This window comes from Penaeus monodon, chromosome 4, assembly GCF_015228065.2.
Source record: "Penaeus monodon isolate SGIC_2016 chromosome 4, NSTDA_Pmon_1, whole genome shotgun sequence".
Lineage (NCBI taxonomy): Eukaryota > Metazoa > Arthropoda > Malacostraca > Decapoda > Penaeidae > Penaeus > Penaeus monodon.
Genome location: NC_051389.1, coordinates 54,019,562 through 54,034,561, shown reverse-complemented (window position 1 = coordinate 54,034,561; position 15,000 = coordinate 54,019,562). Strand labels below are relative to the sequence as shown.

The 15,000-nt window shown below is 38.8% G+C and overlaps 4 protein-coding genes and 3 pseudogenes across 5 annotated transcripts in view; all 7 read right to left on the bottom strand.

Annotated features, from left to right (window-relative positions):
• LOC119572349 overlaps positions 1–234 on the bottom strand; it is a 1,070-nt pseudogene extending 836 nt beyond the window's left edge.
• A 1,292-nt stretch (positions 235–1,526) lies between these two features.
• LOC119572348 (cuticle protein 7-like) lies at positions 1,527–2,607 on the bottom strand. Its single transcript, XM_037919420.1, has 4 exons — positions 2,530–2,607; positions 2,314–2,391; positions 2,086–2,223; positions 1,527–1,984 (listed from the first exon to the last, which is right to left on the bottom strand). Exons 1-4 carry the CDS (start codon positions 2,590–2,592, stop codon positions 1,847–1,849), a joined length of 417 nt encoding a protein of 138 aa, XP_037775348.1. The 5' UTR covers positions 2,593–2,607; the 3' UTR covers positions 1,527–1,846.
• A 1,674-nt stretch (positions 2,608–4,281) lies between these two features.
• LOC119572350 lies at positions 4,282–5,063 on the bottom strand (annotated as a pseudogene).
• A 1,741-nt stretch (positions 5,064–6,804) lies between these two features.
• LOC119598994 (cuticle protein 7-like) lies at positions 6,805–7,586 on the bottom strand. The gene is made up of 4 exons (XM_037948739.1): positions 7,537–7,586; positions 7,319–7,396; positions 7,091–7,228; positions 6,805–6,989 (listed from the first exon to the last, which is right to left on the bottom strand). Exons 1-4 carry the CDS (start codon positions 7,546–7,548, stop codon positions 6,834–6,836), a joined length of 384 nt encoding a protein of 127 aa, XP_037804667.1. The 5' UTR covers positions 7,549–7,586; the 3' UTR covers positions 6,805–6,833.
• Positions 7,587–9,249: 1,663 nt separating this feature from the next.
• Positions 9,250–10,073, bottom strand: LOC119598984 (annotated as a pseudogene).
• A 1,713-nt stretch (positions 10,074–11,786) lies between these two features.
• LOC119598976 (cuticle protein 7-like) lies at positions 11,787–12,591 on the bottom strand. Its single transcript, XM_037948720.1, has 4 exons — positions 12,541–12,591; positions 12,322–12,399; positions 12,094–12,231; positions 11,787–11,992 (listed from the first exon to the last, which is right to left on the bottom strand). Exons 1-4 carry the CDS (start codon positions 12,550–12,552, stop codon positions 11,837–11,839), a joined length of 384 nt encoding a protein of 127 aa, XP_037804648.1. The 5' UTR covers positions 12,553–12,591; the 3' UTR covers positions 11,787–11,836.
• A 1,693-nt stretch (positions 12,592–14,284) lies between these two features.
• Positions 14,285–15,000, bottom strand: part of LOC119572347 (cuticle protein 8-like) — a 3,450-nt gene continuing 2,734 nt past the window's right edge. Inside the window, exons 2-4 of one of the 2 annotated variants that reach the window (XM_037919419.1) lie at positions 14,813–14,890; positions 14,585–14,722; positions 14,287–14,483 (exon numbers count right to left, since the gene is read on the bottom strand). In XM_037919419.1, the coding sequence (XP_037775347.1) occupies positions 14,328–14,483; positions 14,585–14,722; positions 14,813–14,890 (372 nt within the window). In that variant the 3' untranslated portion in view covers positions 14,287–14,327. Of the gene's footprint in view, positions 14,484–14,584; positions 14,723–14,812; positions 14,891–15,000 lie in introns of both variants that reach the window. The other variant, XM_037919417.1, reaches the window with a different exon arrangement.

Here is a 15,000-nt window from a genome sequence, read left to right as displayed (position 1 = left end):
CAGGGTTCAGTCCTCCCAGCATATTTTTTAGTGTATAACGACACAAAAAAAATAATTTAATTTTGCACTAAGAACTGTGCAAGTCCGTGAGCGGAATATCACCTTGTTGAACATGTTAAGCCGCTGGGGATGAAGAGCTTGTGATGCTAGACTGACGACTCCCCATACCTTTATAGTGAGCCTGTCACGTGACCTTCGGACCAGTCTGCACCAGACACGTATTTGAATAGACATAGAAAGGCGCGGTACAACGATTTTGCCAAGGGAAACGAATTTAAATGTGAGCTGGGAGAGGGAACGTTATGGAAAGAAGGCGGTTTCCGGAAGCATAAAATTTGATCAGGTTTCTGTTGTTTATTATGCAACCTTGCCATCCTTTCATAAGAAATCAAATATAATTTTCAATTCAATGATAATGATAAATATGATGATAGTGATAATGGTATTTAAACACTAACAACAATAACGATAACAATGATGACAATAATTTTAATGATGATAATGGTAATTCGTTGTAAAGTCTTTGCTGCAGTTTATTATCTCTCTCTCTCTCTCTCTCTCATATCTTGTGTATCGATTCGACCTGCTGTTTTTTTAACCCAAAATGTCTTAAGACTAATGTCCACAATATTTTCATGGTCTCCGCAAATGGCACAGCAAGTGGTGAACGAAAGTATGAAACTCTCAGGAACTTGCCTGACAACCTGTCTTTTTCCGTTCTCAAAAAGGTACAGAAGTGCACACTCCGCAATTTTCATTTAGATGGATAGATATAATTCTCCCTGGTCCATTATAACACAGTAATGAACTAATTTGTGGACTTCATAGATTTTTAAAGTTAATTATAAATTGTTTCTGATAAGCGATGTAATTATGATAACTTAGGTTTTTGTAGGATTTGCCTGAGGTTTCCTGCAACTTATTTCCTAAATTTATTGTAGTTACAGACGACAGTACAAATGTAAATATTGTGTATTTGTATTGAGTACACATACACACACACACACACACACACACACACACACACACACACACACACACACACACACACACACACACACACACACGCACGCACGCACGCACACATATATATTATATATATATATATATATATATATATATATATATATATATATATATATATATATATATATATATATATACACGCACACGCGTGCACGCGCTTTGCCCCATGCATCCATGTGTGTGTGCGTGCGTTGGTGTGAGCCTAACTGAGGCAAACAACAAAACCATTAAAAAAACAATTATACATAGTGTTCACATAAGATGAAATTTGAGTAGGTAATGCCCACGAAATAGGTTAGTACGCCCACAATAAATGATAATGTCATCTCGACAATTTGTGGCATTTTTGAGGACTGCAGTTTCAGAAATTACATAATAGTGTAGAATGTAGTACTGTTACCTATTCTCTGGTCACGATGGCATTATGGGTGCTTGTTCCTCGTTCAGCTTAACCGCCAAAACAAGGAAATGTCTTACGAATACCATCCATCACTTATTGTAGCTAGACCATATTTTTAGCTATCAGCCATGATGTAGACTGTAACTTTATTAGAGTAGAAGGAATATGGGAATTGGGCGCAGAGAACTGCTATTACACGGATTTCTCTATTTATCTGGGGAGAGTTTTTTTTTTCTTTTTGTAAACCGAGTGTTTACATATTTCATGCGTTTGATTTTTTTTTCTTAATATTTGGCAAATATATTTAGGGATTTGATAAACCTTACTTTTATTTATATACGTTTAATATATCGTCGTTTATACCGTTAGGTTCAAAACTAAAATGAATTAAATTATTTGACGTATACATAGTAATATCTTTTAGTGATACGAAGGCTGGGGATGGTAGGCCTGGGGCTTGAAGGTGACGGGGGGACCGTACTCGTGGGGGTACTGAGCCTCGCCGTAGTAGCTGACTTCAGCCTGGTAACCGTTGTAGTGATCGGCCACGTAGTTCACCTGCGGAAGAGATATATCATGGCGTTAGCAGTTCGAGGAAAAATGCGAGGCATTCATCATAATTTGAAATAGTATATGCCGAGAGCAGCCGCCGCACTTACTGTCTGCTTGCGGCCGTCGGGAAGCTGGACAGTGTAGGATCCCTTGACAGCTTTGCCGTCGGACTCCTCGCTCTGACCGAAGTCGGTGCCGGCGTATTCATCCTTGACTCCGTAGGCGAACTGGTATGGCTTCGGCTCCTTTTGGGATTACGTTAATATTTAAGTCTATAGAATCTAAAATCGACAGCAGGAAAACACGTTTTCACAAAGTATAGATTCACGACCTACCTCCTTGTAGGAAGGCTGGTGGTACGGATCCGAAGGGGCAGCCAGAGCCACGCCCACCAAAGCAAGCATCAAAACACCCTGTCAGAAGGAAATGTTCGTTATCAAGCACCAATGAAAGAAAAAAAGTTTTCTTATATATTGCTTATTCACATTATGAAATCACAGATCACAATTCATTCGACTTCTAGAACCATAAGTCCATCGGCGGAAGAGCACCTTGTTGAACATGTTAACGCGGTGGAGATGAGAAGGTTGTGATGCTGGACGACGGCTCCCCATTACCTTTATAGTGAGTGATCCGTGACCTTCAGAGCAGCGGCACCAGACACGTGCATGTATAGACATAGAAAAGCCAAGAGGAACGGATTTCGACTTAATCTGGGAAAGGAGAGATTTCCAAAGAAGGCTGTTTACCGAAGCATAAGATTTGCTAATATACAACATAGTGTTGTCATCCTTTCAGGGAAAAAATTCCCTTGTACCTACAATAAAAAATAAAAAAACAGCGTAAGTTCTTCCTTTGCTTTGTTTTTTTTCTTTGTGTCGTTATACTCCCTATGGATTCACCAATAATTGTATGATAAGTGAATTCATTTGGGTAACCCAGACACGTACTTGTATAAACATAGAAAAGCCAAGATGGACGGCTTTCGACTTCATGTGCGAAAGGAGAGATTTCCAAAGAAAACTATTTACAGAAGCATAAGGTTTGATAAGATTTGTTAATATACAATATAGTGTTGTCATCCTTTCAGAAAAAAATCCCTTGTACCTACAGAAAAAAATGTTATCAGTGTATGTTCTTCATTTGCTTTGTTTTTTCTTTTTGTCGTAATACTCCTTATGGATTCATCAATAATAGTGTGATAAGTAAATTCATTTGGGTAACTCATGTCTTAAAAGTGATGCGTTCTCACTCCTTATTGATTTCGCCAATGTGTTTCCTAGGGAGAAGCCTTTCTGATCTCAATTTATGACCGCAACATCACTGTGTATATGCTTGCGCGGGCTCACACGCACATACAAATATGCGCGCGCGCATACACAATGACACATTTATATAGACACACGCGCGCGTAGATATCTATGTAGACATACACGCACACATACACACACATGCACATACACACACACGTATGAATATGTTTGGTCAGGTGCTTAAACAAATTTTAGTGTATAGTTTTTACATTCAAGAAATGTGTACGCTATATGATTCCCAATATATAATACAAAGCTAAGGAGGAGGTTAGTCGAACTTAGAAATAATAATTAAGAAGCGGTCTATATATTTTGCACCTGATTTGAGAACTATCTTAAAATAGTAATGGAGATAATAATTGTACATTATCTATCCACTAATCACAGAGTTGGAATCTACGGAAATTGCATAGAAATAAATAATTGTCAGTGGATCGAACTGTACTTGAAAAATAATAATGGAGATAATATTTTTACGTTATCTATGCAGTAATCATAAAGTTGGAGTCTATGGACATTGTATAGAAATAAATCGTTGTCTTCAGTGGATCATTGTTTACATGTAGCTTAATTTAACGGCTTCGCTTTGCAATATGTTGGCACTGTCATTCAGATAATTTTTGTAGGTACTTATTACTCCTAATATGAATGGTACTGCAAGAGGTTATGTTTTCAAATTACTCCTGTTGGAAATGCATTAAACGGAGATAGAATACTGTTATTTTAGATACTTCTCCGTTTGCCAAGGAGATTTTGTTGTTGTTGTTGATTGTCATTTAATTTCCTACTGACACCTAGAATTTATGAATGACAAGCGATCTGTACCGACGAGTATTACTGACTTCCAGATTTCGAGCATTTAGGGGACCCCGTAAAATAATTCAAATATAACTTCAACTGGTTTCTTTTCTCTGTCAATTGCTTTTAGGTGTGTAATAAACGGTATTTCAGTTGGTTTACTTTTAATAATCGATAATTTACATAGTTTAGTTCAAAATTAATTGAACTGACTTTTTTTCATAAACAATCATGAAGTCTTTAGTGGTACGAAGGCTGCGGCTTGTAGGAAGGCTGGGGATGGTAGGCCTGGGGCTTGAAGGTGATGGGGGGACCGTACTCGTGGGGGTACTGAGCCTCGCCGTAGTAGCTGACTTCAGCCTGGTAACCGTTGTAGTGATCGGCCACGTAGTTCACCTGCGGAAGAGATATATCATGTCGTTAGCAGTTCGAGGAAAATTGAGAGGCATTCATCATAATTTGAAATAGTATATGCCGAGAGCAGCCGCCGCACTTACTGTCTGCTTGCGGCCGTCGGGGAGCTGGACAGTGTAGGATCCCTTGACAGCTTTGCCGTCGGACTCCTCGCTCTGACCGAAGTCGGTGCCGGCGTATTCATCCTTGACTCCGTAGGCGAACTGGTACGGCTTCGGCTCCTTTTGGGATTACGTTAATATTTAATTCTTCAGAATCTAAAATCGACAGCAGGAAAACACGTTTTCACAAAGTATAGATTCACGACCTACCTCCTTGTAGGAAGGCTGGTGGTACGGATCCGAAGGGGCAGCCAGAGCCACGCCCACCAAAGCAAGCATCAAAACACCCTGTCAGAAGGAAATGTTCGTTATCAAGCACCAATGAAAGAAAAAAAGTTTTCTTATATATTGCTTATTCACATTATGAAATCACAGATCACAATTCATTCGACTTCTAGAACCATAAGTCCATCGGCGGAAGAGCACCTTGTTGAACATGTTAACGCGGTGGAGATGAGAAGGTTGTGATGCTGGACGACGGCTCCCCATTACCTTTATAGTGAGTGTGATGCGTGACCTTCAGAGCAGCGGCACCAGACACGTGCATGTATAGACATAGAAAAGCCAAGAGGAACGGATTTCGACTTAATCTGGGAAAGGAGAGATTTCCAAAGAAGGCTGTTTACCGAAGCATAAGTTTTGTTAATATACAACATAGTGTTGTCATCCTTTCAGGGAAAAAATCCCTTGTACGTACAATAGAAAATAAAAATCAGTGTATGTTCTTCCTTTGCTTTGTTTTTTTCTTTGTGTCGTTATACTCCCTATGGATTCACCAATAATAGTATGATAAGGGAATTCATTTGGGTAACCCAGACACGTACTTGTATAAACATAGAAAAGCCAAGATGGACGGCTTTCGACTTAATGTGCGAAAGGAGAGATTTCCAAAGAAAGCTGTTTACTGAAGCATAAGGTTTGATAAGATTTGTTAATATACAACATAGTGTTGTCATCCTTTCAGAAAAAAATCCCTTGTACCTACAGAAAAAAATGTTATCAGTGTATGTTCTTCATTTGCTTTGTTTTTTCTTTTTGTCGTAATACTCCTTATGGATTCATCAATAATAGTGTGATAAGTAAATTCATTTGGGTAACTCATGTCTTAAAAGTGATGCGTTCTCACTCCTTATTGATTTCGCCAATGTGTTTCCTAGGGAGAAGCCTTTCTGATCTCAATTTATGACCGCAACATCACTGTGTATATGCTTGCGCGTGCTCACACGCACATACAAAAATGAGCACGCGCATACACACTGACACATTTATATAGACACACACGCGCGCGCAGATATCTATGTAGACATACACGCACACATACACACACACATGCACATACACACACACGTATGAATATATTTGGTCAGGTGCTTAAACAAGTTTTAGTGTATAGTTTTTACATTCAAGAAATGTGTACGCTATATAATTCCCAATATATAATACAAAGCTAAGGAGGAGGTTAGTCGAACTTAGAAATAATAATCAAGAAACGGTCTATATATTTTGCAACTGATTTGAGAACTACCTTAAAAATAGTAATGAAGATAATAATTGTACGTTATCTATCCACTAATCACAGAGTTGGAATCTACGGAAATTGCATAGAAATAAATAATTGTCAGTGGATCGAACTGTACTTGAAAAATATTAATGGAGATAATATTTGTACGTTATCTATACAGTAATCATAAAGTTGGAGTTTACGGACATTGTATAGAAATAAATCGTTGTCTTCAGTGGATCATTGTTTACATGTAGCTTAATTTAACGTTTTCGCTTTGCAATATGTTGGCACTGTCATTCAGATAATTTTTGTAGGTACTTATTACTCCTAATATGAATGGTAATGCAAGAGGTAATGTTTTCAAATTACTCCTGTTGGAAATGCATTAAACGGAGATAGAATACTGTTATTTTAGATACTTCTCCGTTTGCCAAGGAGATTTTTTTGTTGTTGATTGCCATTTAATTTCTTACTGACAACTAGAATTTATGAATGACAAGCAATCTGTACCGATGAGTATTACTGACTTCCAGATTTCGAGCATTTAGGGGACCCCGTGAAAATAATTCAAATATAACTTCAATTGATTTCTTTTCTCTGTCAATTGCTTTTAGGTGTGTAATAAACGGTATTTCAATTGGTTTACTTTTAATAATCGATAATTTACATAATTTAGTTCAAAATTAATTGAACTGATTTTTTTTTCATAAACAATCACGAAGTCTTTAGTGGTACGAAGGCTGTGGTTTGTAGGAAGGCTGGGGGTGGTAGGCCTGGGGCTTGAAGGTGATGGGGGGACCGTACTCGTGGGGGTACTGAGCCTCGCCGTAGTAGCTGACTTCAGCCTGGTAACCGTTGTAGTGATCGGCCACGTAGTTCACCTGCGGAAGAGATATATCATGTCGTTAGCAGTTCGAGGAAAAATGCGAGGCATTCATCATAATTTGAAATAGTATATGCCGAGAGCAGCCGCCGCACTTACTGTCTGCTTGCGGCCGTCGGGGAGCTGGACAGTGTAGGATCCCTTGACAGCTTTGCCGTCGGACTCCTCGCTCTGACCGAAGTCGGTGCCGGCGTATTCATCCTTGACTCCGTAGGCGAACTGGTACGGCTTCGGCTCCTTTTGGGATTACGTTAATATTTAATTCTTCAGAATCTAAAATCGACAGCAGGAAAACACGTTTTCACAAAGTATAGATTCACGACCTACCTCCTTGTAGGAAGGCTGGTGGTACGGATCCGAAGGGGCAGCCAGAGCCACGCCCACCAAAGCAAGCATCAAAACACCCTGTCAGAAGGAAATGTTCGTTATCAAGCACCAATGAAAGAAAAAAAAGTTTTTCTTATATATTGCTTATTCACATTATGAAATCACAGATCACAATTCATTCGACTTCTAGAACCATAAGTCCATCGGCGGAAGAGCACCTTGTTGAACATGTTAACGCGATGGAGATGAGAAGGTTGTGATGCTGGACGACGGCTCCCCATTACCTTTATAGTGAGTGATCCGTGACCTTCAGAGCAGCGGCACCAGACACGTGCATGTATAGACATAGAAAAGCCAAGAGGAACGGATTTCGACTTAATCTGGGAAAGGAGAGATTTCCAAAGAAGGCTGTTTACCGAAGCATAAGTTTTGTTAATATACAACATAGTGTTGTCATCCTTTCAGGGAAAAAAATTCCTTGTACCTACAATAAAAAAATAAAAAAACAGTGCATGTTCTTCCTTTGCTTTGTATTTTTCTTTGTGTCGTTATACTCCCAATGGATTCACCAATAATTGTATGATAAGTGAATTCATTTGGGTAACCCAGACACGTACTTGTATAAACATAGAAAAGCTAAGAGGGACGGCTTTCGACTTCATGTGCGAAAGGAGAGATATCCAAAGAAAACTGTTTACAGAAACATAAGGTTTGATAAGATTTGTTAATATACAACATAGTGTTGTCATCCTTTCAGAAAAAAAATCCCTTGTACCTACAGAAAAAAATGTTATCAGTGTATGTTCTTCATTTGCTTTGTTTTTTCTTTTTGTCGTAATACTCCTTATGGATTCATCAATAATAGTGTGATAAGTAAATTCATTTGGGTAACTCATGTCTTAAAAGTGATGCGTTCTCACTCCTTATTGATTTCGCCAATGTGTTTCCTAGGGAGAAGCCTTTCTGATCTCAATTTATGACCGCAACATCACTGTGTATATGCTTGCGCGCGCTCACACGCACATACAAAAATGCGCGCGCGCAAACACACTGACACATATAGACACACACGCGCGCGTAGATATCTATGTAGACATACACGCACACATACACACACATGCACATACACACACACACACACGTATGAATATGTTTGGTCAGGTGCTTAAACAAATTTTAGTGTATAGTTTTTACATTCAAGAAATGTGTACGCTATATAATTCCCAATATATAATACAAAGCTAAGGAGGAGGTTAGTCGAACTTAGAAATAATAATTAAGAAGCGGTCTATATATTTTGCACCTGATTTGAGAACTATCTTAAAATAGTAATGAAGATAATAATTGTACATTATCTATCCACTAATCACAGAGTTGGAATCTACGGAAATTGCATAGAAATAAATAATTGTCAGTGGATCGAACTGTACTTGAAAAATAATAATGGAGATAATATTTTTACGTTATCTATGCAGTAATCATAAAGTTGGAGTCTATGGACATTGTATAGAAATAAATCGTTGTCTTCAGTGGATCATTGTTTACATGTAGCTTAATTTAACGTTTTCGCTTTGCAATATGTTGGCACTGTCATTCAGATAATTTTTGTAGGTACTTATTACTCCTAATATGAATGGTAATGCAAGAGGTTATGTTTTCAAATTACTCCTGTTGGAAATGCATTAAACGGAGATAGAATACTGTTATTTTAGATACTTCTCCGTTTGCCAAGGAGATTTTGTTGTTGTTGTTGATTGTCATTTAATTTCCTACTGACACCTAGAATTTATGAATGACAAGCGATCTGTACCGACGAGTATTACTGACTTCCAGATTTCGAGCAATTAGGTGACCCCGTGAAAATAATTCAAATATAACTTCAACTGGTTTCTATTCTCTGTCAATTGCTTTTAGGTGTGTAATAAACGGTATTTCAATTGGTTTACTTTTAATAATCGATAATTTACATAGTTTAGTTCAAAATTAATTGAACTGACTTTTTTTCATAAACAATCATGAAGTCTTTAGTGGTACGAAGGCTGCGGCTTGTAGGAAGGCTGGGGATGGTAGGCCTGGGGCTTGAAGGTGATGGGGGGACCGTACTCGTGGGGGTACTGAGCCTCGCCGTAGTAGCTGACTTCAGCCTGGTAACCGTTGTAGTGATCGGCCACGTAGTTCACCTGCGGAAGAGATATATCATGTCGTTAGCAGTTCGAGGAAAATTGAGAGGCATTCATCATAATTTGAAATAGTATATGCCGAGAGCAGCCGCCGCACTTACTGTCTGCTTGCGGCCGTCGGGGAGCTGGACAGTGTAGGATCCCTTGACAGCTTTGCCGTCGGACTCCTCGCTCTGACCGAAGTCGGTGCCGGCGTATTCATCCTTGACTCCGTAGGCGAACTGGTACGGCTTCGGCTCCTTTTGGGATTACGTTAATATTTAATTCTTCAGAATCTAAAATCGACAGCAGGAAAACACGTTTTCACAAAGTATAGATTCACGACCTACCTCCTTGTAGGAAGGCTGGTGGTACGGATCCGAAGGGGCAGCCAGAGCCACGCCCACCAAAGCAAGCATCAAAACACCCTGTCAGAAGGAAATGTTCGTTATCAAGCACCAATGAAAGAAAAAAAGGTTTTCTCAATTATTGCTTATTTACATTATGAAATCACAGATCACAATTCATTCGACTTCTAGAACCATAAGTCCATCGGCGGAAGAGCACCTTGTTGAACATGTTAACGCGGTGGAGATGAGGAGGTTGTGATGCTGGACGACGGCTCCCCATTACCTTTATAGTGAGTGTGATGCGTGACCTTCAGAGCAGCGGCACCAGACACGTGCATGTATAGACATAGAAAAGCCAAGAGGAACGGATTTCGACTTAATCTGGGAAAGGAGAGATTTCCAAAGAAGGCTGTTTACCGAAGCATAAGATTTGTTAATATACAACATAGTGTTGTCATCCTTTCAGGGAAAATATCCCTTGTACGTACAATAGAAAATAAAAATCAGTGTATGTTCTTCCTTTGCTTTGTTTTTTTCTTTTTGTCGTTATACTCCCTATGGATTCACCAATAATAGTATGATAAGGGAATTCATTTGGGTAACCCAGACACGTACTTGTATAAACATAGAAAAGCCAAGATGGACGGCTTTCGACTTCATGTGCGAAAGGAGAGATTTCCAAAGAAAGCTGTTTACTGAAGCATAAGGTTTGATAAGAATTGTTAATATACAACATAGTGTCATCCTTTCAGAGAAAAATCCCTTGTACCTACAGAAAAAAATGTTATCAGTGTATGTTCTTCATTTGCTTTGTTTTTTCTTTTTGTCGTAATACTCCTTATGGATTCATCAATAATAGTGTGATAAGTAAATTCATTTGGGTAACTCATGTCTTAAAAGTGATGCGTTCTCACTCCTTATTGATTTCGCCAATGTGTTTCCTAGGGAGAAGCCTTTCTGATCTCAATTTATGACCGCAACATCACTGTGTATATGCTTGCGCGTGCTCACACGCACATACAAAAATGAGCACGCGCATACACACTGACACATTTATATAGACACACACGCGCGCGCAGATATCTATGTAGACATACACGCACACATACACACACACATGCACATACACACGTATGAATATATTTGGTCAGGTGCTTAAACAAGTTTTAGTGTATAGTTTTTACATTCAAGAAATGTGTACGCTATATAATTCCCAATATATAATACAAAGCGAAGGAGGAGGTTAGTCGAACTTAGAAATAATAATCAAGAAACGGTCTATATATTTTGCAACTGATTTGAGAACTACCTTAAAAATAGTAATGAAGATAATAATTGTACGTTATCTATCCACTAATCACAGAGTTGGAATCTACGGAAATTGCATAGAAATAGATAATTGTCAGTGGATCGAACTGTACTTGAAAAATATTAATGGAGATAATATTTGTACGTTATCTATACAGTAATCATAAAGTTGGAGTTTACGGACATTGTATAGAAATAAATCGTTGTCTTCAGTGGATCATTGTTTACATGTAGCTTAATTTAACGTTTTCGCTTTGCAATATGTTGGCACTGTCATTCAGATAATTTTTGTAGGTACTTATTACTCCTAATATGAATGGTAATGCAAGAGGTAATGTTTTCAAATTACTCCTGTTGGAAATGCATTAAACGGAGATAGAATACTGTTATTTTAGATACTTCTCCGTTTGCCAAGGAGATTTTTTTGTTGTTGATTGCCATTTAATTTCTTACTGACAACTAGAATTTATGAATGACAAGCAATCTGTACCGATGAGTATTACTGACTTCCAGATTTCGAGCATTTAGGGGACCCCGTGAAAATAATTCAAATATAACTTCAATTGATTTCTTTTCTCTGCCAATTGCTTTTAGGTGTGTAATAAACGGTATTTCAATTGGTTTACTTTTAATAATCGATAATTTACATAATTTAGTTCAAAATTAATTGAACTGATTTTTTTTTCATAATCACGAAGTCTTTAGTGGTACGAAGGCTGTGGTTTGTAGGAAGGCTGGGGGTGGTAGGCCTGGGGCTTGAAGGTGATGGGGGGACCGTACTCGTGGGGGTACTGAGCCTCGCCGTAGTAGCTGACTTCAGCCTGGTAACCGTTGTAGTGATCGGCCACGTAGTTCACCTGCGGAAGAGATATATCGTGTCGTTAGCAGTTCGAGGAAAAATGCGAGGCATTCATCATAATTTGAAATAGTATATGCCGAGAGCAGCCGCCGCACTTACTGTCTGCTTGCGGCCGTCGGGGAGCTGGACAGTGTAGGATCCCTTGACAGCTTTGCCGTCGGACTCCTCGCTCTGACCGAAGTCGGTGCCGGCGTATTCATCCTTGACTCCGTAGGCGAACTGGTACGGCTTCGGCTCCTTTTGGGATTACGTTAATATTTAATTCTTCAGAATCTAAAATCGACAGCAGGAAAACACGTTTTCACAAAGTATAGATTCACGACCTACCTCCTTGTAGGAAGGCTGGTGGTACGGATCCGAAGGGGCAGCCAGAGCCACGCCCACCAAAGCAAGCATCAAAACACCCTGTCAGAAGGAAATGTTCGTTATCAAGCACCAATGAAAGAAAAAAAGAGTTTTTCTTATATATTGCTTATTCACATTATGAAATCACAGATCACAATTCATTCGACTTCTAGAACCATAAGTCCATCGGCGGAAGAGCACCTTGTTGAACATGTTAACGCGATGGAGATGAGAAGGTTGTGATGCTGGACGACGGCTCCCCATTACCTTTATAGTGAGTGATCCGTGACCTTCAGAGCAGCGGCACCAGACACGTGCATGTATAGACATAGAAAAGCCAAGAGGAACGGATTTCGACTTAATCTGGGAAAGGAGAGATTTCCAAAGAAGGCTGTTTACCGAAGCATAAGTTTTGTTAATATACAACATAGTGTTGTCATCCTTTCAGGGGAAAAATTTCCTTGTACCTACAATAAAAAATAAAAAAACAGTGCATGTTCTTCCTTTGCTTTGTATTTTTCTTTGTGTCGTTATACTCCCAATGGATTCACCAATAATTGTATGATAAGTGAATTCATTTGGGTAACCCAGACACGTACTTGTATAAACATAGAAAAGCTAAGAGGGACGGCTTTCGACTTCATGTGCGAAAGGAGAGATATCCAAAGAAAACTGTTTACAGAAACATAAGATTTGATAAGATTTGTTAATATACAACATAGTGTTGTCATCCTTTCAGAAAAAAAATCCCTTGTACCTACAGAAAAAAATGTTATCAGTGTATGTTCTTCATTTGCTTTGTTTTTTCTTTTTGTCGTAATACTCCTTATGGATTCATCAATAATAGTGTGATAAGTAAATTCATTTGGGTAACTCTGTCTTAAAAGTGATGCGTTCTCACTCCTTATTGATTTCGCCAATGTGTTTCCTAGGGAGAAGCCTTTCTGATCTCAATTTATGACCGCAACATCACTGTGTATATGCTTGCGCGCGCTCACACGCACATACAAAAATGCGCGCGTGCAAACACACTGACACATATAGACACACACGCGCGCGTAGATATCTATGTAGACATACACGCACACATATACACACATGCACATACACACACACGTATGAATATGTTTGGTCAGGTGCTTAAACAAATTTTAGTGTATAGTTTTTACATTCAAGAAATGTGTACCTATATGATTCCCACTCTATAATACAAAGCTAAGGAGGAGGTTAGTCGAACTTAGAAATAATAATTAAGAAACGGTCTATATATTTTGCAACTTTTGAGAACTATCTTAAAATAGTAATGGAGATAATAATTGTACATTATCTATCCACTAATCACCGAGTTGGAATCTACGGAAATTGCATAGAAATAAATAATTGTCAGTGGATCGAACTGTACTTGAAAAATAATAATGGAGATAATATTTTTACGTTATCTATGCAGTAATCATAAAGTTGGAGTCTATGGACATTGTATAGAAATAAATCGTTGTCTTCAGTGGATCATTGTTTACATGTAGCTTAATTTAACGTTTTCGCTTTGCAATATGTGTTCACTGTAATTCAGATAATTTTTGTAGGTACTTATTACTCCTAATATGAATGGTAATGCAAGAGGTTATGTTTTCAAATTACTCCTGTTGGAAATGCATTAAACGGAGATAGAATACTGTTATTTTAGATACTTCTCCGTTTGCCAAGGAGATTTTTTTGTGTTCATTGTCATTTAATTTCTTACTGACAACTAGAATTTATGAATGACAAGCGATCTGTACCGACGAGTATTACTGACTTCCAGATTTCGAGCATTTAGGGGACCCCGTCAAAATAATTCAAATATAACTTCAACTGGTTTCTTTTCTCTGCCAATTGCTTTTAGGTGTGTAATAAACGGTATTTCAATTGGTTTACTTTTAATAATCGATAATTTACATAATTTAGTTCAAAACTAATTGAACTGTTTTTCACAAACAATCATGAAGTCTTTAGTGGTACGAAGGCTGCGGCTTGTAGGAAGGCTGGGGATGGTAGGCCTGGGGCTTGAAGGTGATGGAGGGACCGTACTCGTGGGGGTACTGAGCCTCGCCGTAGTAGCTGACTTCAGCCTGGTAACCGTTGTAGTGATCGGCCACGTAGTTCACCTGCGGAAGAGATATATCGTGTCGTTAGCAGTTCGAGGAAAATTGAGAGGCATTCATCATAATTTGAAATAGTATATGCCGAGAGCAGCCGCCGCACTTACTGTCTGCTTGCGGCCGTCGGGGAGCTGGACAGTGTAGGATCCCTTGACAGCTTTGCCGTCGGACTCCTCGCTCTGACCGAAGTCGGTGCCGGCGTATTCATCCTTGACTCCGTAGGCGAACTGGTATGGCTTCGGCTCCTTTTGGGATTACGTTAATATTTAAGTCTATAGAATCTAAAATCGACAGCAGGAAAACACGTTTTCACAAAGTATAGATTCACGACCTACCTCCTTGTAGGAAGGCTGGTGGTACGGATCCGAAGGGGCAGCCAGAGCCACGCCCACCAAAGCAAGCATCAAAACACCCTGTCAGAAGGAAATGTTCGTTATCAATCACCAATGAAAGAAAAAAAGTTTTTCTTATATATTGCTTATTCACATTATGAAATCACAGATCACATTTCATTCAACTTCTA